General features: G+C 50.0%; 1 protein-coding gene across 7 annotated transcripts in view; it reads left to right on the forward strand.

Moving 5' to 3' along the window:
- The window catches only part of TNS3 (tensin 3), a 269342-nt gene that overhangs the window by 120266 nt on the left and 124687 nt on the right, over positions 1-24389 (forward strand). For 5 of the 7 annotated variants that reach the window (XM_012646932.1, XM_012646933.1, XM_012646929.1 and 2 more), the window contains 6 exons: positions 4809-4861; positions 6875-7046; positions 9534-9584; positions 11077-11199; positions 16635-16699; positions 19898-19981. In XM_012646932.1, the coding sequence (XP_012502386.1) occupies positions 6897-7046; positions 9534-9584; positions 11077-11199; positions 16635-16699; positions 19898-19981 (473 nt within the window). In that variant the 5' untranslated portion in view covers positions 4809-4861; positions 6875-6896. Of the gene's footprint in view, positions 1-1741; positions 1828-1870; positions 1892-4808; positions 4862-6874; positions 7047-9533; positions 9585-11076; positions 11200-16634; positions 16700-19897; positions 19982-24389 lie in introns of those variants that run through there. The other 2 variants (XM_012646931.1, XM_012646928.1) reach the window with 2 other exon arrangements.

Below are 24389 nucleotides of genomic sequence, written 5' to 3' on the forward strand. Positions count from 1 at the left end.
GCTGCAGGAGGGCACTGTGGGGCTGCGTGCTGTGGGGTCACTCTGCGCACAGCAGGTCTTCCCTCGAGTGCTAACCCGGGGAGAGGTGGGCACGTGAGCGCAGTCCTGGGAAGAGGCAGGGGGTGAGGCTGAGGCGGGTGGAGGACCTTCCCAAGGCTGCGGGTGCAAGGCGGAGCCTGAGTGTAGCCCAGACAGTCCGACGTGGAGCCCTGTGCTTTGCCGTAAGGTTACTCTAGTTTCTCCCGAGGAAAGGTGTCCGCGCTTTCCTGCCATCCAGTCTGTGTCCCCGACCCTGTGTGTAGCATACTGCCAAGTGTCTGGTTTAACATCATGAACTGTGTGTCGACGCAGGAAATCTCATGGCTGACAAGTGGTCATTGCCTCCTCCAGAGAGGTGTCCGTGTGGGCTTATATCCCACAGCTGCAAAACTGCTATTGCCACATTTGTTTCAAATAGTAATAAATAACCTCCTTAGCAAAATGAACCAATATTAATAATTTCAAAAAATATGCTGAGCCAGAGCGCCCCTCTGGGCAGTCCATCTAGTCCTTTATCTGAGGGACGCTCTTCACTTGTCACTCACGGACTCATGGGGTCTGGGGCTGGGGTAGCCTCTGGGCACCGGGTCCACAGCTGTCATTTTACCGGAAGGGACGACCAGGAAAGTTAGTGACCTCACGGAGCCTGCCGGGCCACTTTGTCACGGGCCAGGATGGCCTCCCAGGCCCTGCAGGAGGAAACGCCTCCACAGAGCATGAGGCCCGGACGGGGCGGTCTTTCCCGGTTTAACCTTCAGCACACATTCTGCCGGTGCCTCGTCCCTTTTGCCTTCTTTCCTCTTAGTGCCTTTGGGAGTCGAAGGCTGTGATAAGTGTGTGCCAACAGGGACACAGGTGAGGGAGGTGTGGGCTCGGCAGAGGCTGGCCAGGACACGTTGCTGCCTGGATTTGCACCCTGGACAAGGGAAGAGAACAAAGGAAGCCCCTTGGGCTCGGGTCTCGCGGGAACTCTGCTCAGCGAGGACTTGGGTTTCGTCGCCCCCGGGGTTGGGTCCGCACAGGACAGCACAGCACAGCACGGGCAGGCTCCCCGAGACGCGGGTGGGCAGTCCTTGTGCAGAACACCGAGACAAAGTGAGTTCGCAACCCAAATCTGCAGGACTGGTGTCCACAGAAGAGAGAGATTTTTCTAAACTTATCGTAGGAGGGTAGGATTCAGGTGTCTCAGGAGCCAGGGCCCTTCTTTAATAAACTTTCAGCAGGTTAGTTTCTCCGTCACCCTTAAGCTGTGAAATGCACTGTGGCGTACAGGGAGGGGTTTGGTTTGTGCTCTCAAGTGTAGGTATAGTCTTTACTTTCAAATAAAGACTCACAGCGACATCGTGTCCCCAAGTCACCTCTTGACAAGCACGGTGTTCCAGAAACTGTCTGCAGCCCTTCCAGTTCAGCATGGGGTTTGGCTCTTGTCTTAGTTCAGGCCAGAGCAGCTGGGTGTTGGGTTCTGTCCCAGTGTATCAGGGGCCTGTCTCAGGTACATCCTCCACCTTGTTCCAGATTTAACCCCTGAACGATTCAAGGGGATTTCGGTGCACATCAGATCTCGGAAGCTGGCTTGGAAGCGATGGGTTAGGTGCAGCTGATCTCTTTGGCACAGGGCTAGACTAGCTCCTCCAAGCGAAGGTCCCTTGACGTCATCGATGATCATCTGATTCAGAGGCTGACCAGAGGGATAGGTTATTGGCCACCTGAAAGCCAGGAGGCTGGAGGGAGTCCAGAGTTCTGGTGTCAGAAGGTGCTATGGCAGCCTAACGGCGGGATCCCAGACACGTGGGTCTTCCCCAATCCTCCTTTCCCAACCTGCCAGACAGTGATGGTGATGGTGATGGTGATGGTGAGGGCTGCCCGCTAGGGTTTCTGCCAGGCTCTGTGAGATGCGCCCCGGGGACGTGCCGTGGGAGCTGCCCAGCACCACGCGGGCTTTGGGGGTGGCCAGGCCTGGGTTTGTAGTCTGGGCGAGAGGTGTGTGGGGGACACTTGCTGGTCTGGGGCTGGGGGCACAGTGGGCATGGGGCTCTCTGCGACCTTGAAGGACAAACCCAAGATGCTCTGGGTCTCCCCTCAGTTTTATGTGGGTGTGGACTTACACAGAAAGTTGGCTACCCGAGGAGGCCAGGCTGAGTTCCTCCTTCCTGCCCCCACTTCCGGATGCAGAGGGGAAGGAAGGAGTTCCTGTGGGCAGTTTTGGGGTACCTTCCATCAAGCCTGCATTTCGAACACTTCACATAAGCAACTCGTGCAATTCAACACTCTTTCTGACTTTTTACCATCTCAGGGGCTGGGGCCTCCATGTGTTGATAACACAGGTTATAGTTTCCTCCTGTTGGCCCTGACCTTGAAAATCATATAGTTATATGATTCTCGATTTAAAAAAAAACTTGTGGCAGTGGATGCAATTTGCATGATTTCAGGTTTTGAGTGTAGAGTTGTTACATCAAGATGTGTAATACTGAGTTGGATTCAGGGAGTGTTGGAAGGAGCAGAGTTCGTGCACCTGTCTGCGGCTGAGGAAATGGGCCCTGGGTTCCCTCAGGGACAGCAGTGTCCTCGTGCATCCTGAGACCTTGGCTCCTGACGCCCTGCCTTCAGGGCCCTGCTCGGGGGAGGGCTGACACCGCACTCTCTCGTGTTGGGACGCATATGAAGATTAAATGGTTTTGCCAATGCATTATCGTAATGCTCGTATATACATTAAACTATATGACAATATGATTCCTGGTAAAATGAAAAGCATGACTTCGGTTCTGAAACTACAGAATACTTGCAGGAATCGGACCAGTGAGTTCCCACTTGGCATTGCTGTCTAGTGACTGCAGTCTGGGTGTGTGGTCTGGACAAGATGTAAACACACGGTCAGATCACGTGGGTTCCTGTAAGACCCGGGACCTGGCAGGTCAGACCCCTTGCTGTTTTCCCTTCAGAGGCCACCTGAATGTGGGAGTATTGAATACTTTTGGGAGTAAGTGGAACTCGTTTTTAAGCTAAGAGTTGCCTTGTGATGGGATTCACTCGATTAGGATTGTATCTGTGCTGCTTCAATTTTAGTCTTACAGGTACAGATGGTGTGAATGAACCCAAACAGGTTTTCGGTGTGTCGTTTTCTTGCCTTCTCTGGGAGTTCCTTTCAGTGCATTCAGTCTGGCCCTGGGGTTGTCGTATGCTGAATTCGTTTATACACACTGCCAAGTTGTCCTCTGAAATGTCGAATCAGTTTACATGTCACCGATACCTTTAAAAAATCTTTCTGAAATTTTTGTTTTTGCAGCTCTAATAGGCAAAGGAATAATCTCGTTTCTTGGCATTCCAGTCTGAGCTGTGACAGGCTTGGGGTCAGGTTCAGGAGGATCAGTGGAGCGAGTGTATAGAGCATCCTGTCGCTTCCCAGGCACAGGGGGGTGAGCAGGGAGGGGTGGCTCAGAAGTCGGTGAGGGGGGAATGGGGGGTACAGACTGTGGGACTTCGCCCAGCCAGGTCTGCGGGGGCAGTGGCCCCAGGCAGGGTTCCACGCCACTGACGGGAATTGTCTCAGCGCGTCCCTGCTCAGCTGTGTGAGGCTGGCCCTGTTCCTTTCCTCACTTCAAAAGGGAGGGACAAAGGAGCAGAGGGCCAAGGGGCTCGCCCAGCGGCAAACAGCGAGGAATGTGGACGTGGGGACAGGGTCCAGCCCCCGGGACCCTGGACCGAGCGCTCCAGCACCTGGCTATGTAACCCAAGAGCACGCTCTCTAATTCCTGCCCCTATTTCGAGGGCGAGATGAGTATCTCTGTGGTTTTGGAATCGTCACTAGGCTCTGTGTTGTTGTGATTTAAGGAAAACAATCTGTCTTGGTGATCTCTGAAGTACCCGTAGAATTTATTTTCTGTCCCTTCATTTCGTGCTGAGGGAGCCCAGGGTAGCAACACCTGCCTGAGTAGGACCCCAAGTATAAGTTAGGGGTGTCGATACTTCTGAGAAGGGTGTCTGTGGGCCAACGCTGATGGCGAGCAGGACTGTGGGAGGCTCTGCCCCCACCCCCCCCCAGCTCTGGGCCTCCTGCCTGCATTGTCACCTGGTGTCACCTGACTCAGGGTAGGAAGAGCGTTCATTGTCCCTTGTAAGAGGATGTCTGGGTTTCTCCTCCCACCTCTGCCATCTCTTAGGAGACCTCTCACCTCTCTGCGCCTCACTTTCCTCACTTCCAAAATGCCGGAGATGATGCTGACTCGTAAAGTTGCTGGACGTATCTCCTGAGACAGTTTATCGGTGTGACCTTAGTGTATGACATAAGCCTCTCGTGCATGAACGCGCGCATGCCCGCACCACACAAGGGCTGCGTGAACCGTAGAGTAATTACAACCTGAGGCTTTTCTCCCCGCTGAATAGGCTCTTAGAAAAAGAGTAGATATAATTGAGAATTCCTGAAAGTCATTCATTAATTGATTCTTTCAAGTAAGTAACAGCAGTAATGACAGTAACAACAGCTACTGCTGATTGTCTTCTGTGTTCCAGAGCATCTGCCTGCCTCGCCCTGAGGGGAGGGTGGTCCCTGGCTCCCCTTGTGGAAGCCCGTCTTGCTGCTGGCTCGTGGAATTGTGTCATTTGGGGACCTGAAACACATGATACATGTGTCACTTCTGAGCCAGCGGTGACAATGTTTGCCTTACCATTTATGATTAAACTGGGACAGCTGTCACTGTTCCCTCAGTGGTGGATGTGCCACGTAGGCCGGCAGGGGAGGACAGTTCAGAATGACCCTGTTTTATTATTTGCAGGCGCCGAGGAGCTCCACGCCTTCTGCGTCCCTCCGCTGTGAGAAGCCGTCGAGGTGAGTGTCTGTGTGGGTCACGCATCCCTGTGTCTCTGGCTGCGGGTCAGGTCTCCACAGAGAAAACTTGGACGTGGTGTTACTTTATTCTGTAGTAATTTTAATTTCTTTTTTGATTTTAAATATTAATAATCAAAGGTGACACATGTCAGGTTTATATCCATTTTCTAGATGTAATCTCAGGCATCAGAAGCCCAATCGTGGAAACACATGTGATTGTCTTTCAATAAATAATTCCATCGCCGTGGCCCGGCTGTGTGGGTACAGCGTTTGGGGGTGGGCCCCAGGGCTGGTCAGAGTGCGCTGCAGCGACAGCTCCTCTAAGCGGGTGCCTGCAGGGACCACCCCGCCCGTGCCCCGCACGCCAGAGTCTGTCGGAGAGTCCTTCTCTGTGGATCGCGATGGCCATAGGAGGCATGTTATTTTTCTAAAAACAGTGATCCAAAAACTCAGATTTTTAAAAATAATCAAAACTCTTTTGCATCCATGCCTGGTGAATAAGGTAGAGAGAAAAAAAACCCTCTGGGGATTGTTTGGATCCTGATTTGAACAAATCAATTGTAAAAAATAAATTTATGGTATTGGATATTTGATAGTGTTATTTCTTTGTGAGGTGTGATAAGGGCATTGTACATATTTTAATTAAGAAGTGTCCTTACCTTTTAGAAACCAACTACAGGATTGTAAATGAAACGGTGTGTCTGGGATCCCTCTAGAGCCGTCGCAGTGGCCGAGCTCTCTGGGTGTGGATGGGCGAAGGTGGCCAAGTGTTGGTCATCTCAAAGTGGGGCGATGTGTACGTGGGGGTTTGCAAAACCATTCTTTATGTTTTTGAATATTTCCAAAATTAAAAGAGAGAGAGAGAGAAACTCACAGTGAAAATAAAACCCCAGCCCTCTGGCAGTGCTGAGCAAGAACTGAAAGCCGCATCATGTGACCCTGCTGTGTCCTCCTCTGGCTTCACCTCGTGGTGTCATTGCTGGGGTTTGGCCCTGTCTCCTCTCCCCAGATCTTTTTCCATCTCATCCTGGACACCCTCAGCCCTGACGTTAGAGACCCTCCAGGGAGGGGCTCAGGCTGCCCTGGGACCCGCAGGGGACTGCAGGGAAGCTGCACGTGTGATGGCCCTTGTCTCGAGTCCCGGGCACCTGGCTCCCACACAGCCGGGCCTTGCCAGGTCCTCACCTCCAGCCTGCTGGGTGTGGCATGGCCAGTTCTGCCCTCCTCCCTCTCCATGTGTCTTTGTCTCACTCCTGGGTGCCTGCCCCAGCCACCTGGTCAGACAGCCTGCCCCACATGCATCCCCCATGCGTGGGGTTAACCAAGTGGGGTCCCGCAGAACCCCACAGAGCCCCACAGAGCGCTGGACCTTCTGAGAGGAGCCAGCTCCACTGCAGTGAACGAAATGCCACTTTGGTTTCGCAGTGGCTGAAATTCCCCAGCTCATCTCCTCTCCAGGATGAGCTCCTGCCTTGCTCCCTGGGCCTCTGGGGACCCAACCCGGCCCGCTCAGCAGCCCCGTCCTTGGCTGTGCCTGCCCCAGGAGCTGCTTGCTGATGTCTGGCAGCCGTGGCCCCTGCTCACACCCTCCTTGCTGCCTGAAGTGCGCTTCCTCCCAGCTGCCTCTTGCTGGTCCTGACACCTCAGGGGGGTTGAGGCTCCCCTCAAGGAGTCTGGTCTCAGACCTGCTCCTGCTCCCGGTGGAACCGCAAGGACCCCTCCCACCGACGCCCTGCGCCCTCATACCTTTTGTCTCAGCCCCCGCGTCACTTCTCTGAGCCACTTTTTCTCTATTTATTCCCCGCTAGAAGCTTGCAGTACCCAGTCATGCCCTGCAAGGAAATTTAGACTCGTGCCCTCCTGTGACTGGAAAGCAGTGTAGAGAATGTAGCCGTAGATTCCCGTAGCCTGCCGCTGCAGGTGCTCGTGTGACAGCCTGAGAGGATGAATGTCCTCTCCCTCTTTCCAGTTCTTTAGCCCCAATCGCTGAGCAGCCCTCCTCCTCTCTTGCAGGCCCGCCGTCCTGAGCCCCGCCATGGAGGAGGGCCACGAGCTCGACCTCACCTACATCACGGAGCGCATCATCGCTGTGTCCTTCCCTGCTGGCTGCTCTGAGGAGTCCTACCTGCGCAACCTGCAGGAGGTCACACGCATGCTCAAGTCCAAGCATGGCGACAACTACCTGGTGAGCAGTGGGGCTGGCTCTCGGCACCCCAGGGTGGCCCAGGGAGCCCTGGGCAGGCTCTGCAGTGGGTACTGTGCGAGGAAGCAGCTCCGGAGCCTGGACGCACACAGCCACGTGTAGAGAGCATTGGTCCTGCGCTGCTCTCTGCCACCCACCTCGGGAGCAGTGTCATGCCTTTCTGTAGGCAGCTGTCAGGGACACGGGACAGCTGCCCACAGGATGGCTGCTGCCTCATCCTGTCCTGAGGGGGCATCACTCATCAGTAATGCTGGCTACACAGTGCCTGAGGACGTGGCCCCGCCAGCCACGCCTACAGGTCCCATGTGGCATCGCTGGGATGCCAAAGCAAACTGTGACTCTCTTCCTGAACAAGAAATTAGGAAGACAAATTAGGTGGGTGTCCAAGAAACCAGGGGCTGCCCTGGAGACCAGTAGACAGCTCAGTTTTCAAAACAAACGTGTGTAGTTGGTGGTGGAGCCCCCAGTTGAGGAAAAACACGGAACAGCTCTAATTCTCGCCCTCTGACGGGCCCCTCGTTTTCTCTTCCTAGGGTTGCCAGCCCACGTGGAGGCCCATCTTCCTCTGCTGTTCTCGTCACTATTGGGGTTGAATAGTGCTGGCCACTATTGGGCTTGAGTGACAGCTCCCTAGCACCTTCCCTCTACCCACCTCCTTTCTACAGCAAGGCTGATCTGACCCGGAAGCCAACAAGGCTGCTGTTGTCTCCCTTGTGGATCTGTCCCCATGACTAGACTTGGGCTGGGAGGGTGGCCCAGGCGGCAGAGTGAGATGTGGCCTCCGTCTGACTCCAGAGCAGCCCTGGCCAAGGCCTCCTTCTCCCCTAGAAGCCCGGCCTGGCTGTGACCTGGACATGGAGAGGGAAGTGGGGTGCAGGCCCTGTCCCCCCGGGGCTTCCTCCTCTGCCACAGGGGAGCTCTGATCCACAGGACCATGGCTCTCCTTTGGGAGCCACGTGCTCTGGTCAGCATATCCCCAGCCCCCTCTCTGGCCACCTTTCCCTCATCCCCTGGCCCACTTTCCCCGAGGAGACCGTGCAGAGGGCACAGACAGCACCCGGCTGGGTATGGGGACAGTTCTTCCCCTGACACTGTGTGGGGCCTTGTCAGGGCCACAGTGCCCCTGCCAAATGGCTAGGTCAAGGGTCCACTCCTTGTTTTGGGATGAGGACCTTTTTGGAAAACCTCAAGAAAGACCTGTGTGCATGTCTTGTATAGACCGTCAGACCCTCTGTTTCTCTGTATTCATCCAGTAGTTAGATATGAAAATAAAATGATGAGCCATTTATGGAGGATGTCCTGTCCTGGGTGACGTGTCTTGTCTTGCTGTAGTGTCCCGATCCCTCTGAGGAAGGGCTGCTGTGTCCCCAACAATTCTAACAGGGCTGGGATGGGGAGGGCATTGAGTTGGCCCAGGAGGCAGCCGGTGCCGGGGTTAAAAATGAATTGTGGGCTAGGTACAGTGGCTCATGCCTGTAATCCTAACACTCTGGGAGGCTGAGGCGGCAGGATCGCTTGAGGTCAGGAGTTCAAGACCAGCCCGAGCAAGAGTGAGACCCCATCTCTACTAAAAATAGAAAAATTAGACGGGCATTGTGGTGGGTACCTGTAGTCCTAGGTACTTGGGAGGCTGAGGCAGAAGGATTGCTGGAGCCCAGGAGTTTGAGGTTGCTGTGAGCTAGCCTGACGCCATGGCACTCTAGCCCGGGCAACAGAGTGAGTATCTGTCTCAAAAAAAAAAAAAATGACCTGTGGACCCTGTGCCAGGGCAGGAGCACCCCTCCTAAGCAGGCCTTGCTGGGTGACTGGACAAGCCCCTGTTCTCCTCTTTCCTCACATCCTGTCTCTGAAGTGTGAGGGATGTTTAGTTAATTTTTAAGGCCCTTTTCTGTTGAAACATTATTTTTTTTTCGTTTTGTTTTACTTGAGGATTTAGCAAGCAAAAAGTAGCTCTGATTTTTCAGTGAAGTTAGGATGTGGCTTTCGGCTGGTCATGAACTCGGTCCTGTCCTGGCCCGTCCTGCAGCACCGTAGAGGAGGGACCGTCCTCTTCAGCGTGTGCGTCCTCTCCTGATAAGTCTCTGTTTTCCAGGAGCAAGCCTGGGAAAGTTATGGGGTGCGTGTGCGTGCACGTGTGTGTGTGTGTACACGGGCACGTGTACACATGTATATATTCTGTATGTTGGAATATAAGAATAAGAATAAGCCATTGGAATAAAAAAATAGTAACGTGCCTGTTTTAATGCTAGTTAACATACAGAATTCGAGTCTGTGCAAAAGGATGCAGTATGCCACCTTCATCTTATTGATGTTTTTTGTTCTGTGAGAATGCACTTACCTACACATTTCAGTCTTTTACTATCATCAGCACCTTGAAGGTAAATAACGTGTGGAAATGGATTGCATTTTCTCCTTTCATCTCTGGGGTTGATGATTCGTCTAAAAGCTTTATTTCCCCCTCCTTTGTAGGTGTTGAACCTTTCCGAAAAGAGATATGACCTTACAAAGCTTAACCCAAAGGTATGGACTTCGTCCCTTTATATTCTGAGTTTTGTTGAATGTAAACAATGTTCTGCTTGTGCAAAAATAGTTTGTTACTAGTCTTTGTAAAAGGTATTAGGAATTATTCCTATCCGTTGGTTATTTTCTTAAATTAAAACTTTTTTTTTAGTTTGAAATAATTATAAATTCACAGGAAGTTGCAAAAATAATACAGAGAGATTGCATGTATTCCTCCCCCAGCCTCCCCCAAAGGTTAGCATTTTGCAAAAGTGATAGTAAAATATCTACACCAGAAAATTGACATCGGTACAGCCCTTAGACCTTATTCACATTTCACTAGTTTTGCATACACATCTGTGTGTGTGTTTCTCTGCCACCTCATCTTGTGTGTAGACCTGTGTAACCACCACAACCAACACACAGAATGTTCCGTCACCACAGGGATCTCTGTCGTGCCACCTCTTCGTGGCAACACCCTCCATTCCTCCCACGACTATTTTCAGTAGTAAAATTTGGGAAACAATTTTTAATACTGTGTAAGTAAGCACAAGTTATGGTATATAGATGTATATGTTCTGTATGTTGGAATATTTTGTAGCCATTAGAGTGAAAAAAAAGTAACGTAAGGTGCCTATTTAGTACTAGTTAACAAAAGTAGAATAAGAATTTATGTATAATAGCATCTGCATTACGCTAAATGTACCTAGAAAAAAAGACCCAGGGACTCATCAAAATGTCACAGTGGTTTTCTCTGCTTTGTGGGAGGGTAGTGACTTCTCCTACTTCCTGGCAGTTTTCTGAAATTTCCAGCCATTTTACACCATGTCTACTACTATAATAATAAGGCAGAGCTCCGTGTCCTGTCCCCACTTACCAAAAGGAAATAAAAGGAAAAGCAACACCACCACGTGGCCACTGTGGTTCCCCGTGGCCTGGAGCTGGTGTCAGGATGCTCGGAGCTGCTGTTCTCGTGCACAGAGCCACCGTGTCCTGATCACAGGACGGTGATTTTCTTTGTTTGTGCACCAAACCAAATCGAGGTTTGAAGGTGCTTCCTTCCTCACGGGCTCATTCCTGCCTTTTAAGGAGTTTGTTGTCCTTTGCCTCTGAGGCGCTGTCTGCACCGCGTGTGGGCAATGGCTAGCTGTATTTCCAAAACTTTGATTTTTAGCCTGAGTGTAGGGATTTTGGCAGCAGCTTGGGGCAAGGACTCCTGTTTCAGATCTCTCTGGGCTTTGCGCGCCCCCCGCAGCCCCGCACCATCAGCAACACCCCAGAGGCCGCTCTGGCATTGTCACCCCAGCTAGTGGAACAAGTGAGCCCCTGGAAGAAGAGGTGTCACGTGTGTACAGCTGTGGCTATTATTTTTTCCAGTGAAGGAGGTTGGCCATAATGCAACATTGTACTTTGCCGCTAAATGAAATATGCTGATGATGAAAGAAGTCATCATGAGAGGGCCCAGCGGGCGTCAGGAAACGGACACTAAGGAAGCTCCCCTCTCTCATTGCAGATCATGGACGTGGGCTGGCCGGAGCTGCACGCACCGCCTCTGGATAAGATGTGCACCATATGCAAGGCGCAGGAGTCCTGGCTGAACAGTGACCCCCAGCACGTGGTTGTCATCCACTGCAGGGTGAGCGTCTCTGCTTCCTGGCGCTCAGGGGTCTGGGGGTCCGGCTGGGTTTCAGCCGTTGGGGGAAATGGGATGGAGACCAGTGCTGGTCCTGTGTGAGCTAACGAGCTTTGTCTCCGCGATGTGCTCCCAACAGGTTCAAGTAAGTTTTCCAAATTGTCCTTAAAAACAGACAAGGAAACAAAAAGAGTTACCAGACCTCCCCAAGTTTGGCCTTAGAGTTTATAGGATTGAGGTCTCTGAATGTGTAGCTGTGCATTTTGAAACTGATGGTGGATGGTAATGACAGCAAATCCTTTTGTTTCTATTCATTTTTGTTTCTCGTGGAAAGCTCTTTTTCCAAAGAGAAAGGCACTTTCCCGATGGCTGGCAGCAGACCTGCTGTGCCACCTTAGGCTGGTAATTAGTTGATGGACCCGTGATGATGTGGCGATGCTCTTGCGGTAAACACCTGGTCCTTTCCAAGCGGAGCCTGCACAGGGGAGACACAGCCTGTGCATCTTCACAGGTGGCCGGCGGCCCAGCTGTGGTGGCAGGCATTCCTTCTGGCTGCCACCGGCCTCCTTCATATTTCCTCCTCTGACCTCCTGCAGTCTCTCCTTTTAACGCTCACATTTCTCAGCTGCCTGTACTACCCCTGGTTCCTCAAATGTGATTGATGTTGAAAGGACGCCACCCTCCGTGAGGCGCTTTATTACAGGAGAATAGCTCTTACCCCAGACACCTTGAGGAATCCTTCGAGAAGGGGCATTGCCAGGCAGTGGGGGCCGCCCATCGAGGGGCATCCCACTACTTTGTATGTTCAATACTGCATTCTTAGGGCCATCAAAACATCTAGGAATGTCGACATTTCAAGGTGAAATTATCTTCTTTCCCCCCAGACTCTTGCACTCGTAAGTTGCACAAAAATCCATTGTATTACGGACTTCAGTTTAAAAGAAAGTTCCCTTTGAGTGACGTCGTACTTTCAGTATAACTGTCCTACAAAGGCGCTGAGATCTGTCCGTAGACTGAGGAAGCACAGCTTGCTGAAGGTGTTACAGCTGCCACGCTCCTGGCTTTTGGTGATCACTCCATATGCAGAAATCACCCAGCAGGTGCACCTGGATGTCGTTTGCATCTCTGGTGTCGTCTCTTTTCTCATATCTAACTTGAACACATTCCCCCAAATAGACACATATACACATTAGTACTCATACCAAATTTTCTGTGTTAACCTGACCTTTTTAAACTATTGTGTTACACTAAGGAGCCTCTGCCCAAATTCATGTTTTAGTGCAAACTAAAAGAGAGAAAGAGAGAGAGAGAGAGAGAGAGAGACTTTTTAACAAATATAATTCTTGTCAATTAAAACAAACTAAGCTCTTTAGGCTTGGCCTGGTGACGTTGACACAAGCCTGATACTGATGGGTCGCTATTGCCCAGTGTCACTTAGCAAACCATTAAGGCAGCATCTCTCACCCGCAGGCCCAGGACCGCCGGCAGCATCCGGCATGCATGAGAAGTGCAGGCTCTGGGCTCTCCCAGACCTACGCTGCCACCCGCTGCGTCCTCAGAGGATGCGCCCTGAGCTGACCATTTCATCTTAGTGGTTCACTTCAATTTTTAAATGAAATTGAAAGAAAGTATAAAATTATTTAAAACACATCGGTCCCAGTGATGAAGTTACTGCCCAGCGATTTCTAAACTGCGTCCTTTCCCTAAACCACTCGTGGCTCTGACAAACCTTGCTAATGGAATCCATTGGGGACATGTTGAAACCTCCGAAGCGATTGGCGCATCACTTGCACCGTTCTGGTGCATGTAAGCCATTCTGAAACACTTAGAAAATATGCCAAGACAGATAAGCCCTCTTTTAATTCGAAATTGCTGATGTGGATGTTAACAGAAGTTCATCATCATCACCGTGGGGGTGAAACCGCTGACATTCACCGGAATCTGCCTGCTTTGCAGAATGTGCGTTTCCTTCCATGCGTGCCGGGAATTACCGGCATAGCTGGGCCCGTCTCGCCGGGCAGGAGCAGGGTGGGGGCTGTCCTGCCGCGTCCCAGGTCTCCTGTTTCATGTGGAGGGTTGTTTGCTGTAGGTGTGTCCTGTCTCCCACTGACCCATCCACCCCCTGTTTATGGACTGAGCAGACGTAGCCTGTGGTTCTTTTGGAAATTTCGGCCACACCCCACCTTTTGCTTCTGAGTCCATGGGGAAAGATATCCACAGCAACTTATATGATCAGGGATTCTGGGATTTTTGTTGAAGAGCAGATCCAAACCATTCAAGTCCAAAAGAATGTTGCTTGCCCTGAAATACAAATGCCCACCAGCCAATTGTGCCCACCACCTGTTTTCCCACAACCTGTCAGGCAAGAGTTGTATTTACATGAAAATCCCATGAAGTTCAAATGTCAGTGTCCGTACATGGAGTCGGGTGGGAACCCAGCCTCCCCTGTTTATGTACATCCTCAGCTGTTCCACCCCCACTGCAGTGGCAGGTTTGAGTATTTACAGCGAGACTGGGTGGCCTGCAAAACCGAAGATACTTACAATCTGGCTCTTTTAAGAAAAGACTTCATATCAGAGTAACGCTGGCCTTGTAAAATGAATTTAGAAGTAGTCCCTCCTTTTCAGTTTTTTGGAAGAGTTTGTCTTAGTCTGTTTTCTGTTGCTTGTAACACAATATGGGAAACTGGATAATTTCTAAAGAAAGGGAATTTATTTAATGCTTCCTATAGTGATGGAGGCTGAGAAGTCCACGTTCAAGGGCAGCATCTGGTGAGGGCCTTCCTGCTGGCAGGGACCCCGTGCACAGTCCCAGGGTGGTGCAGATGGAGCTGAGCATCTTGGCCAGGACCCTCTTCCTCTTATGAAGCCACCAGTCCCACTCCCATGACGAAGGATTAATCTATTCATGAGAGCTCCAGTCACTTCTTAAAGGCCTCACCTCTGAATACTGCCACATTGAGGCTTAAATTTCAACATGAGTTTTGGAAAATTCAAATATTCACACTGTAGCAGAGTTTGAGAAGGGTTGATATTAGCCTTTCTTTAAACGTTTGGTAGAATTCACCAGTGGAGCTCTCAGGTCCTGGGCTTCTCCTTGAAGGGAGAGTTTTTATTACTGATCGAGTCTCACTTGTTATTGGTCTGTTCAGATTTGCTTTTTCTTTATGATTCAGTCTTGGTAGGTTGTATGTGTCTAGGAGTTTATCTGCTTTTTCTAGGTTATCAAGTTTATTGGTGTATGATGTTCATAGCAGTCTCTTGTGATCTTTGTATTTCTGCAATATCATTTATGATGATTTTTCTTTAATTTCTGATTTTATGAGTCTTCTCTCTTTTTATTGTAGTCTGTCTAAAGATCTTTTCAAAAACCCAACTCTTAGTTTTGTTGATCTTCTCTATTGTCTAATGAGACTTTTCTTGTCTCTATTTCATTTATTTCTGCTCTGATCTTTGTTTTTTCCTTCCTTCTGCTAACTTTGGGTGTAGTTCTTCTTTTTCTAGTTCCTTGAAGTGGAACATTAGGTTTTTATTTGAGAGCTTTCTTTTTTTTTGACACAGGCATTTAATGCTATAAACTTTCCTCTTGGAACTGCTGTTGCTGCATCCCATGAGTTTGGTATGTTGTGTTTCTATTTGTGTTTGCCTTAAGATATGTCTATATTTCCCTTTTGATTTCTTCTTTAACCCAATGGTTGTTCAGGGATATGTTGTTTAATTTCCACATACTTGTCAATTTTCCAGCATTCTTCCAGTTATTGATTTATGGTTTCATACCATCGTGGTTAGAAAAGATACTTGATCTGATTTCCATCGCCTTAAGTTTGTTAAGACTTGTTTGTGGCCTAACCCTGATCTAGCTTAGAGAATGTCTGTATGCACTTGAGAAGAACGTGTTTCTGCTGCTTTGGAGTGGAATGTTCTGTAGATGTCTGTTAGGTCCATGAAGTGGAGTTTAAATACACTGTTTCCATACTGATTTTCTGTCTGGGTGATCTGTGCATTGCTGGAAGCCGGGTATTGAAGTCCCCTACTGTTACTGTATTGCTGTCTCTCCCTTCAGATCTCTTAATATTTGATTTATATATCCATAACTAGTGCCTCAGAAGTTATCCATATCAGGGGTGAAGGCCACCACCACGTGTGCCTGTTTGGCTGAGGTGTTGCTGTTTCCTTGTAAGTGAATTTCTGTCGCATATACTTTTATGCTAGAAGCACACTGGTATGTATAGCGCATAATTGCGTGTGCCAGGATCCGGTGGCAAGGGGCTTACCGAGTGCCTATGCCGAATCTCTGCAAAGCACGCTCTTGACTTTTACCGGAGAGAAGGATGGTGACATTCACTACAATTGTGGGTTTATCAGAATTTTGATTTGAATTTGCTCAGTTGTTCCTTTTCAAGAAGTTAGGGAGCTACATACGAGTGGACCTGCCATTGTGGCTTCATGTGATTCCAGATCAGAAGTTGGCAAATGTTTTTTAGAAGAGCCGGATAGTATTTGACACGTTGCAGGCCACGTGGTCTTGCAGCAGCTCCCCAAATCTGTCCCTGTGGTGTGGACAGAAGCAGCCCTGGATGTATGTGAACAAATAGGGGTGGCTGTGTTCCAATCAGACTTCATGTGTGGACACCGACATTTCAGCTTCAAAGAATTTTCACTGCCACGGAATCTTATTATTTTCTGATTTTTCCTCAATGATTGAAAAATGACTCTTAGCTCACGGGTTTAGGAAAACAGGTAGTGGGCAGAATTGGCTCGTGGGCTGTGGTTTGCCGACTGGTGTTATAGGTCACAACGGTATGTTCTAGAAAGTGGCACTCTGTGGTTCTGGGTGACAGTGGCCTGTCACGTAGCTTCCCCTTCTGCTGTTGATATTGTTGGCCTATGGGCTGGGCTGTGGGTGTCTGTGGTTGCGGTTTGAGTGATTCCTTTCCCAGAACGCCTGCCTGGGACAGTGGTCCTGTGTGTCATGAGAGAGGCTGTCAGCAGGCTGGACTCTGCGTCCCATCCCTCTGAGCTGCATGTGCAGCCCTGACCAGCATCAGCCCTGAGCCCTGAGCGGCATTCACTTCCATCTCACCTGGGTAATTAAGTCATGCTAATTGCTGCCGCTCCTGGCACAGTGTCTTCCGGCCTGATTGGGTGACATCATGGGCCACTGCTGCGTCGATCTGCCCAAGAGGACTTCAGGGCCGCGCCAATCAGCACACGCTCTTGCTGTCGGGACCTGGCGTGCGGGTTCGCTGCGGTGGAGGCTTTAGTTGTACTGGGTGCTGACTATCCCGGAACAGGGAAGCCGGGGAGTGGGGGTAGCGCTGGTCTACCCTCCAAAACAAGCTCTCTGTCATTCTGTCCAGGGGTGAGCATATTCCTGTTCTAATTACACCTCTGCTGTGGGATTCCAGAGAAAATGAGCTCCTCTTTTGTTTCCTACAGGGCGGAAAAGGACGCATAGGAGTGGTCATATCATCCTACATGCACTTCACCAACGTCTCGGCCAGGTAGGACGAAGATGTCAGCCTGCTACTGACAGCTGAGACTGCCCGGGGCAGGAGGCTGCCTGTCTGGGAGCCGTCCTGGATGGAGTCCCAAGGGCACGGCTGGCCTGTGTCCCCCACTCCCCACTGCTGGGGTGGTTGGACCCTGCAACCCTGCTTCCAGCTAAGGATTTCCACTTGCGAAAAAGACATTTTCCTGGTTGGGCAGCCATGTGTGATTGATTCTGAGTACTTCCACGGAGACATTAAAAAAATAAGTGAGCTCGCTATCATTCTCTAATAGAAATAGCAGAGGTAAACATCACCGTTATGAAAAGCAAGAACAGAGTTGTCTCACTGGATCAATTTACACCTTATAAATAATGACGGCGACAGCCACTGCTTTTCACATGTACTGGCCCTCTGGGAAGTACACTGAATATTTTCCTGTTCTCCGTGAATTTTCCCAACTAAGCCATGAGGCAGTTATTATTGTTGCCATTGTACAGATGAGGAAATTGAGGCTCAGGGGGCCAGGCAGCTTGCTCTCAATCTCACAGCCTGTGCACAGGAGCCGGGTCTGGGCTGGTTCTCACGAGGTGGAACAGTCATTGTGGAGGCTTCCAAGGTGCCATTGGGGTCCCCTCAGCCAGGCACAGTGGGCACAGCAGGGCCATGAGGACCTCAGCCCCGCGCCAGCCCTCCTGGCGCTCGGCAGCCGTGGCGTCTCCCGATCCGCTTCCCCGAGCACAGATCTCCACTCACGCTGAGATTCAGTTTAGAAAATACCATTCTTTGTGGGTTTCGCATGTGCGCGTGCCCCGTCTTCTCAATGCCCACTTTGTGAAGCCTGAGCTTCCACTCTGGGGATATAGAAGCCTATTCATAGCAGCCAGTAAACCTTTTCCTTTCTAGCACCAAGGAGTGAAATTTGACTTTCCGAATGTTTTCCCTGGAAACAAACTGGGGAGCTAGTGCCTGCCAGGGCGGAAACCCAACCCCCGAGTGCAAATCAGATCCCCTCTGGTGAGAACAGTCACCTGTGTGTGTGCCAGACACACTGAGCTTCCCGTTCACATCCAGCCCTCAGTTACACGGCAGACATTGGTTGGGACCAAGTTTAGCCTGGCTCCTTCTGGACAGAGACCACCCTGAACATTCCTGCCCTAACAGGGCCGTTTTGTCTGAATCGAGGTTCTGTGCACTGGGGCTGGGCCTGGCATTTCTGGGGAAGATTGAGGGTAAGGGCCTAATTCATTTAAAGCACAGCCCTGATGCTCTTTCCGAGAAGTCTCGCCTCTCCATGTAGTCAGTACATATTTCAGCTGCGTGTGTCAAGCAATTTACCTGAGTCTCTATGCCTCAGTGTCCTCACCTGGGAAGTGGGAATAATAGTTGTACCTCCCGGAGTGTTGTGACGCTTCAGTGTGTCATTACACCTAAAGCACTTAGAACAGCATCAGTGCTCAGGTACCGGCTGTTGTTACAGGAGTGACGCTCTCAAGTGCCTTCCATCCAGTGGCTGACACCACACGCTCCCTGTAACTTGCCTCTACCCTGACACCGTTTCCTGTGTGTCTCCCCGAGCCTGTTCCAACAGCTGCAGAGCGCCTCCTGCAGTGGGTGTGATGTGAGGTATTTAACACTCACCAGCTGTGCCTGTCCAGGTTGCTTCTAGCTTTTCTTTAGAATTTAGGTTGCTTCCGATTATCCTCTACTCCAAAACCTGCCATGATGAACACATGCTTACACGTACATCTGTGATCATTTCTGCAGTGTTCCCTCTTAGATCGTATTCCAGAAGTAATCACATGTTTAAGGCCTTTACCACAAACTACACAAACAGAACAAAACAGAAACTGAAAGTCACAAAGTAAGAAGAATATTCTTGTATCAGTACCATAAAAATAAGAGTTCCTAAAGGCAAAGCCAGCACTCATGTGAATACTAATGATATTGATACGGAGTATGACATTGGCCAGGGCGTATTCCCAGCATTTAATAAACAAGTCAATTCCAAGACACACGACTACTTAAAGGTCAGTGAGCAGACATGTGACTACACTTTCTTGCTTAAAAGACACATGTACTCAATATGTGAAGTGGCCGGTACCTAAATGGACCCCTCTGTCTGTGACAGCCACCAGGCCGGCCCCTTGCTTAGGCAGATAGAGGTGGCACGTTATCCACTTTATTGCACTCAATGACAGTCAAAACGCATTAAACTTAATTTTAAATATTTTCCTTTTCCTTCTGCCTATCCCTGCATATTTTTTCTGGGTCTTTATGATGTCAACAATTCTTATATGTATCATTTTTCTGGAGGGACACACACACATTTTTCTAAGGAAAGAGCCACACTTCCATCAGAGTTTGAAGGAAGCTTTTGGCTCAAACAAGTCTCAATTGTTAAGACTACTGCACTCAGATTCCGCGGTTTATGCTGAAGTCATATCAGGAAAACCCACAAATGCCCTGCTGTGAGGTTTCTGGAAAGTTCTGCTGAACGCTCCGTGTGGGCATTGTGGAGTTTAACGTCACGTATGTTGTTGGAAGGCAGGGTTACTTTCTGTGGCGCTCACTACAAGTCATAATTATGCAGCCCTGCAGCCTCAGACACCTTCCCAAGCCCCTCTGGCGCTGCAGCGTCCTGCACCTTTTTCAAGTGTGTTCCTAGAAGTGACTTCCTGACCGAGGCACCCTGGCTGGCCCACGTGTGTTTCACATGTGTAGTGGTGTGCACTGTCATGCCCCGGGCTTGCTGCCCACATCCTCACTGCCCTGTGACGTCTGCCTGCCTGCGAGTCTTACGCAGAGCCCGCCTAAACCGGCCTCCTTTTTTTGGGAGCTGGGCTGGCCGGGGACAGTTTTGGACTCCGGCCCTGCTGCCTGCCTGCTGAGACTCCAGCAGTTCTCCTGGGGCCCGTACGCTGCACATCGAAGTGTCACACCCGTAGATAAGATGCGGCTGTTTCAGAGGCGAGTTCCCATCCTGCAGGTGCGGCTCCCGTTTTGAGTGGAGCGTGGTCCTGCAGGGGAGAGGCAGTCTCAGGAGAGATGGACGGACTGGGAGTACACAGGCCCCATTGCAGCGAGAGAGGGACGCTCCTTGCGGGAGCTGGTCACTCTGAACAGCCGCAGGACACCTGTGCCCTGTCACCCAGCCATGCAGCGGGACCTCCACTGAGCCGATGCTGTCTCTTTCTCTCTCTGCTTCTCCAGCGCCGACCAGGCCCTTGACAGATTTGCAATGAAGAAGTTTTATGACGACAAGGTTTCAGCTTTAATGCAGCCATCCCAGAAAAGGTACGTATGCATCCTACATCCCCGGTGCCGGAGTGAAAAGTGAATGGGATTTTACATTTAAACATGTGAAAACAGAAGAGGCAGCTCCTCTGACCTGACCCCCAAACAGTATCCTCGTGTCATGCCAAAGAACATGAGGAAGGAACTTGTTCACGCCCAGAGGCGAGGAGATGAGCCCTGCGGCTGTGTGCGGCCTGAGCCCTCCGCCAGCTGGCGCGCTCTGAGAGAGGCAGGCCGGGACTCCTGTCCTCACCCGCAGCAGTTGGGGTCTTGCTCTCTTGCAATGAGTGAGTTCTGATTTCTGTTACGTTGGAACTTGTTTTTATCTGCTAGACCAGCGGTCAGTGAGGTTTTGCTGTAACGGAGTAGAGCAATGTGCAGGCCACGTGGTCTCTGTCACAGCTGTTCTAACATGAAAACAGCCCCAGGCAATAGTATGTCAGTGAACGTGGCTGTACTCCAATAAAACTTTATCGACACAAACACATTAGCAGGGTACATTTGGCCAGTCCTTGTAGTAGCCCATCCGCTTCCTGACACAGGGAGCACTTCTCTTTAACACTGCCCGTCTCTCCCTTCTTCTCTGCTCGGCGCCACCCCTGGAAAAGGCTCGGTAACTGTCAGGGAACAGCTGTAGGCGAGCAGAGCTGTCTGCTTCTGCCATCTGGTGCATCCGAGGGCTTTGTCAGCAGACGTGGGGTAGGCGGAAAGGGATTTCAAAGGCTGCCAGAGGCACCTTCTCCCTTTGTCTTGCTGTTTCCAGTGTCCCGGGCCCGTTTCTGCTCCAACTGGGTGTGTAGGAGGACGGTGGGCAGAGTGTGGGGCAGTGGGGCAGCACCTGGCGGGGCCCTGCCCTGAGCAACAGGCCTCACATGGAATGAAAGTCCCTTGCAGAAACCCCAGCATTATATTAGTATTGTAGTTAAATAGCCCCTTGCTCTGTTTTCAATCATTGTGTTATTTCTCCGTTGAACGGCTTCCAGAATGGTGACATTCGTACGACCTTCCTCAAGGAAGATGAGGCATAAACAGGGACTAACCCACGGAAAAGGCTTAGCTCACGTTGAGGAATCACAGCTCCGCTTAGTTCCTTCTTTTTGTTCTTGTTACTTACTGTAGCAGCAGCTTGTTAATAGCATTAGAAGACTGGGGAAAAGGGTGGAAATCACCTCATTTTAACATGCCCAAGGATTTCCTGCACCCTTCCTGTCATTGCACATTTGAAGCTATGGCATTTACATCTTTTAACAGTGTAATTGAATGGATTCCAGTTTGGATTCCAGGGTTAGTCTCCCTGCCCCCAAGATTAGGGAAATGCCCTTATTCCTTGCTGTTTTCTTGTTACCCTGCCCCGTGCCTGCATTAGAAGGCGCGCACCAAGTGGTTACTGAGTGAATGCATAGGGTAAATCTGGAGGAACGCTTGAGGCCAGAAGAACGTGCAATGACTGCTTTTATGGGAACAGGCTCTGTGATGGGAGCTTCTCTATTACCTTGAGTGCCCCGGGGGGCAGGGGGAGGTTTGCTGTGGATGCTATATTAGGACTAAGCTCAGAAATCATTTCAAAGTCAAACTTGTAATAATCACTCTTGAGAATGATTAATTAACTTGGGGTTTGTGGCCAAGAAGCTGTAAAGTCTCACAGCAACCTTGATGGGAGGCGAGTTCCGTGTTCCTTTGTTTATTACAGTCTGCCCGTGGAGCAGTCTGCCCGTGGAGCCAGGTCAGACACGCCCTGTTGTAATTCCCTGTTTTAGCAAAGCTTCAGAAGCAGCTCCTTGGCACCCTGGTGTGGCCTTGTGTTGTGCTGCTGTGTTAGGGAGGCACCCCTGAACTTCCCTGAACTTGGAGGCCTTCCTCTTTGATAAGTAATTTAAAAAAAAAAAATCCTAGTGTAGTCTTAGTTGATCATCAGCATAATGAAAGTGATGTATTAAAATCATTGAAGTGACTGACCTCCTTCCTCTTTTCTTCCTTTTCCACTTTTCCTTCTGAGAAGGAATCAAGACCGCAGCACTCATTTCTTGGCCCCAGCACTTTGAGTGAGTGGGGTGAGTGGCAGGTGGCTGGTTCTTTCTGGGAGAGCTGACATCTCCTGAGTGTCAGCTGCAAAAGTGACCCTGGGAGGTCACTAAGACCACCACTCACGTCTTCTGTGCACCTGTATTCCTTTGGCAAAGGGAAGAGAGACCAAACAAATGTCTTGGCTTGCAGAAATTAGGATCCTAGAAATTATTCTAGCATTCCAGCATTATTTGGCTTTTGATATTTGTGCCATTTTGACATGATGCCTTGGGTGCCTGAAAGAACACTAGAAAGATGTAAGGGGAGCAGATGTCCAAATTCTCTAAAGGATGCTGCTGCTCAGGGGGTCAGCCCCTGCAGTACTTCTGCCCCTGTGGCCCTCCCCGAGCATCCTCCTCATCACCCCTGGCCGCAGAAGTGCAGGCAGAGGAGGGGGAATGTTCCTCACGGAGCCACACACTTTGACTGGGCCTGGCCGTCCGCTCTAAGTCACCAGCTCTGTGGGCGAGGCCACCTACAGTCTGGCAGTATCCCCTGGGGAGTGCGGAGGCTGTGACTCCGTGTTATTGTCTCCTCTGCCCCTGACATCCACGCAACTGGCTCATCTTTGCAGAAAGCCCAAAGCACAGGTCTCATTATTCTCCCCAATACAGGCGAGGGAAGGGGGCACTTGGGACCGCTGAATAGCAGCCCGAGCTTGGTTCTCACCAACAGGGCAGAGCTCACCTTTCCTTGCCAGTTTGTGCGTCCCTGCAGCCGTAGCTGATGCTGAGAGCTGGAGATACGGAAAAATGTCCTGTCATGGTGGCTCCTGTTGCTTAGGAAAGTAACATTTGAATGCTGAGTTTGTTATATCCACATCTTCAGAGAGATTTAAGCTTATGTCCAGTGCAACTCAAATATATAGGTGTATAGAGAAATTTATGGGAATTCCAAATGCAAGTTTTTTGCTTTTATAAGTGGTTATAAATAATGCAAGGGACAACTGAAAATTCCAGCCTGCTCTGGGACGTGGCCGAAGCATGTGCTCTGTGTTGGTCCCCTGGCAACTTAGAGGCAATCCCTCGGTTTTTAAAACTTACGCACTAGTTTGAGATGAAGCATGGAAAACATCATCCCCAGGGAGTCAGGGAGTTATTTCCCAAAAAGAAAGAAAAGATAGTAGTGGGAATATAATGAAGCTATTTTTATAAAATATCTGGCTTCTCTTCTGTACAGCTGTGAAAACTATGTTTACTAAGTAGAAACATTTTATTTTTGAGAAGGCTTTTGAGATGGTCTTTAGAGGGCATCTGACACTCTATCATTCGTTCATTCGTTCATTCATTCATTCATCTCTACCTTTAATGCCATAGGTTAATATCATGTGTAGAGAATTAAAATCGATTCTTTCCACCACTGGCTGGATGAACCTGTGAAATCCTTTCCCATTATTTTTGTTTCCCCTTATTTTCATCTATGGTCTGAATTTTCTTTTCTTTGGTACTGATGGCCCCTCTCTGGGTGGTCACTCACAAACTCGGGGCTGTTACAGACGGCCGGTGACCTGTCTGCCATCTCTACAGCAACAACTACAGCTTATATTTGCTGTGAACTTTGTTGTTTGTGTAAGGCATTCCTGTTTTTTTATAAGTCATGTATATATTTGAGACTTATAATAATATTCTTTTTAACAAAATTTTTCCTTATTAAGAAAACGTGATGGAAGAAATAAGTTGCACTTAACATTTTGTCTTTCATTTACCTGAAAATATGAATTCATTAAAAAGCAGTTTTCTAGAAAGGACAGATGAGGGTTATACGCCCAGAGGGTATTTTGAAAGTATTACTTTTCGATTGCTTAAGCTATGAACTGAGCAGCCCTTTGTGGACTGACGTGGGAAGCTGGTGACTGTTGAGAACCAGTTTTGCGGGGGGCAAGTCTCCAGAGTCCTGGGGCCCAGGCAGTAGGTGACCTCCTTCCTTTCCTGTCTGACTGTGACTGAGCATGTGGCCCTGGACTTTGGCCTCCTTTTAGGGCTTGCAGCAAAACAGAATTATTCTGCTGTCACCCTAACCCTCCTCGTCTTCAGGAAACTACTTCTTGTGCTCTCTCTGGTGGCATGGGTGACAGTCACAGCCAGACCACATCAGTGGAAAAGAAGGCTCTGTGACCTAAGTATGGGACAAGACCTGGGTCAGGGAGAGGTCTTAGTTTCCCCAAGGGCAGCTCTTTGCCCCCCATGGGACTTTGGCGGTCACTCTGGGCTCAGCCAAAGTCAGACTGCCCCCTCCCCATTGACAGGCACCCTCAGGCACAGCACCACCATGTTGGCTGGAAAGTAAAACAATTCCTAGTCCACCCAGATGCTTGGGTGCTGAGAACAGCCATGGGGTAAATGAC

The sequence above is a fragment of the Propithecus coquereli genome, unplaced genomic scaffold, assembly GCF_000956105.1.
Source record: "Propithecus coquereli isolate 6110/MARCELLA unplaced genomic scaffold, Pcoq_1.0 Scaffold252, whole genome shotgun sequence".
NCBI lineage: Eukaryota > Metazoa > Chordata > Mammalia > Primates > Indriidae > Propithecus > Propithecus coquereli.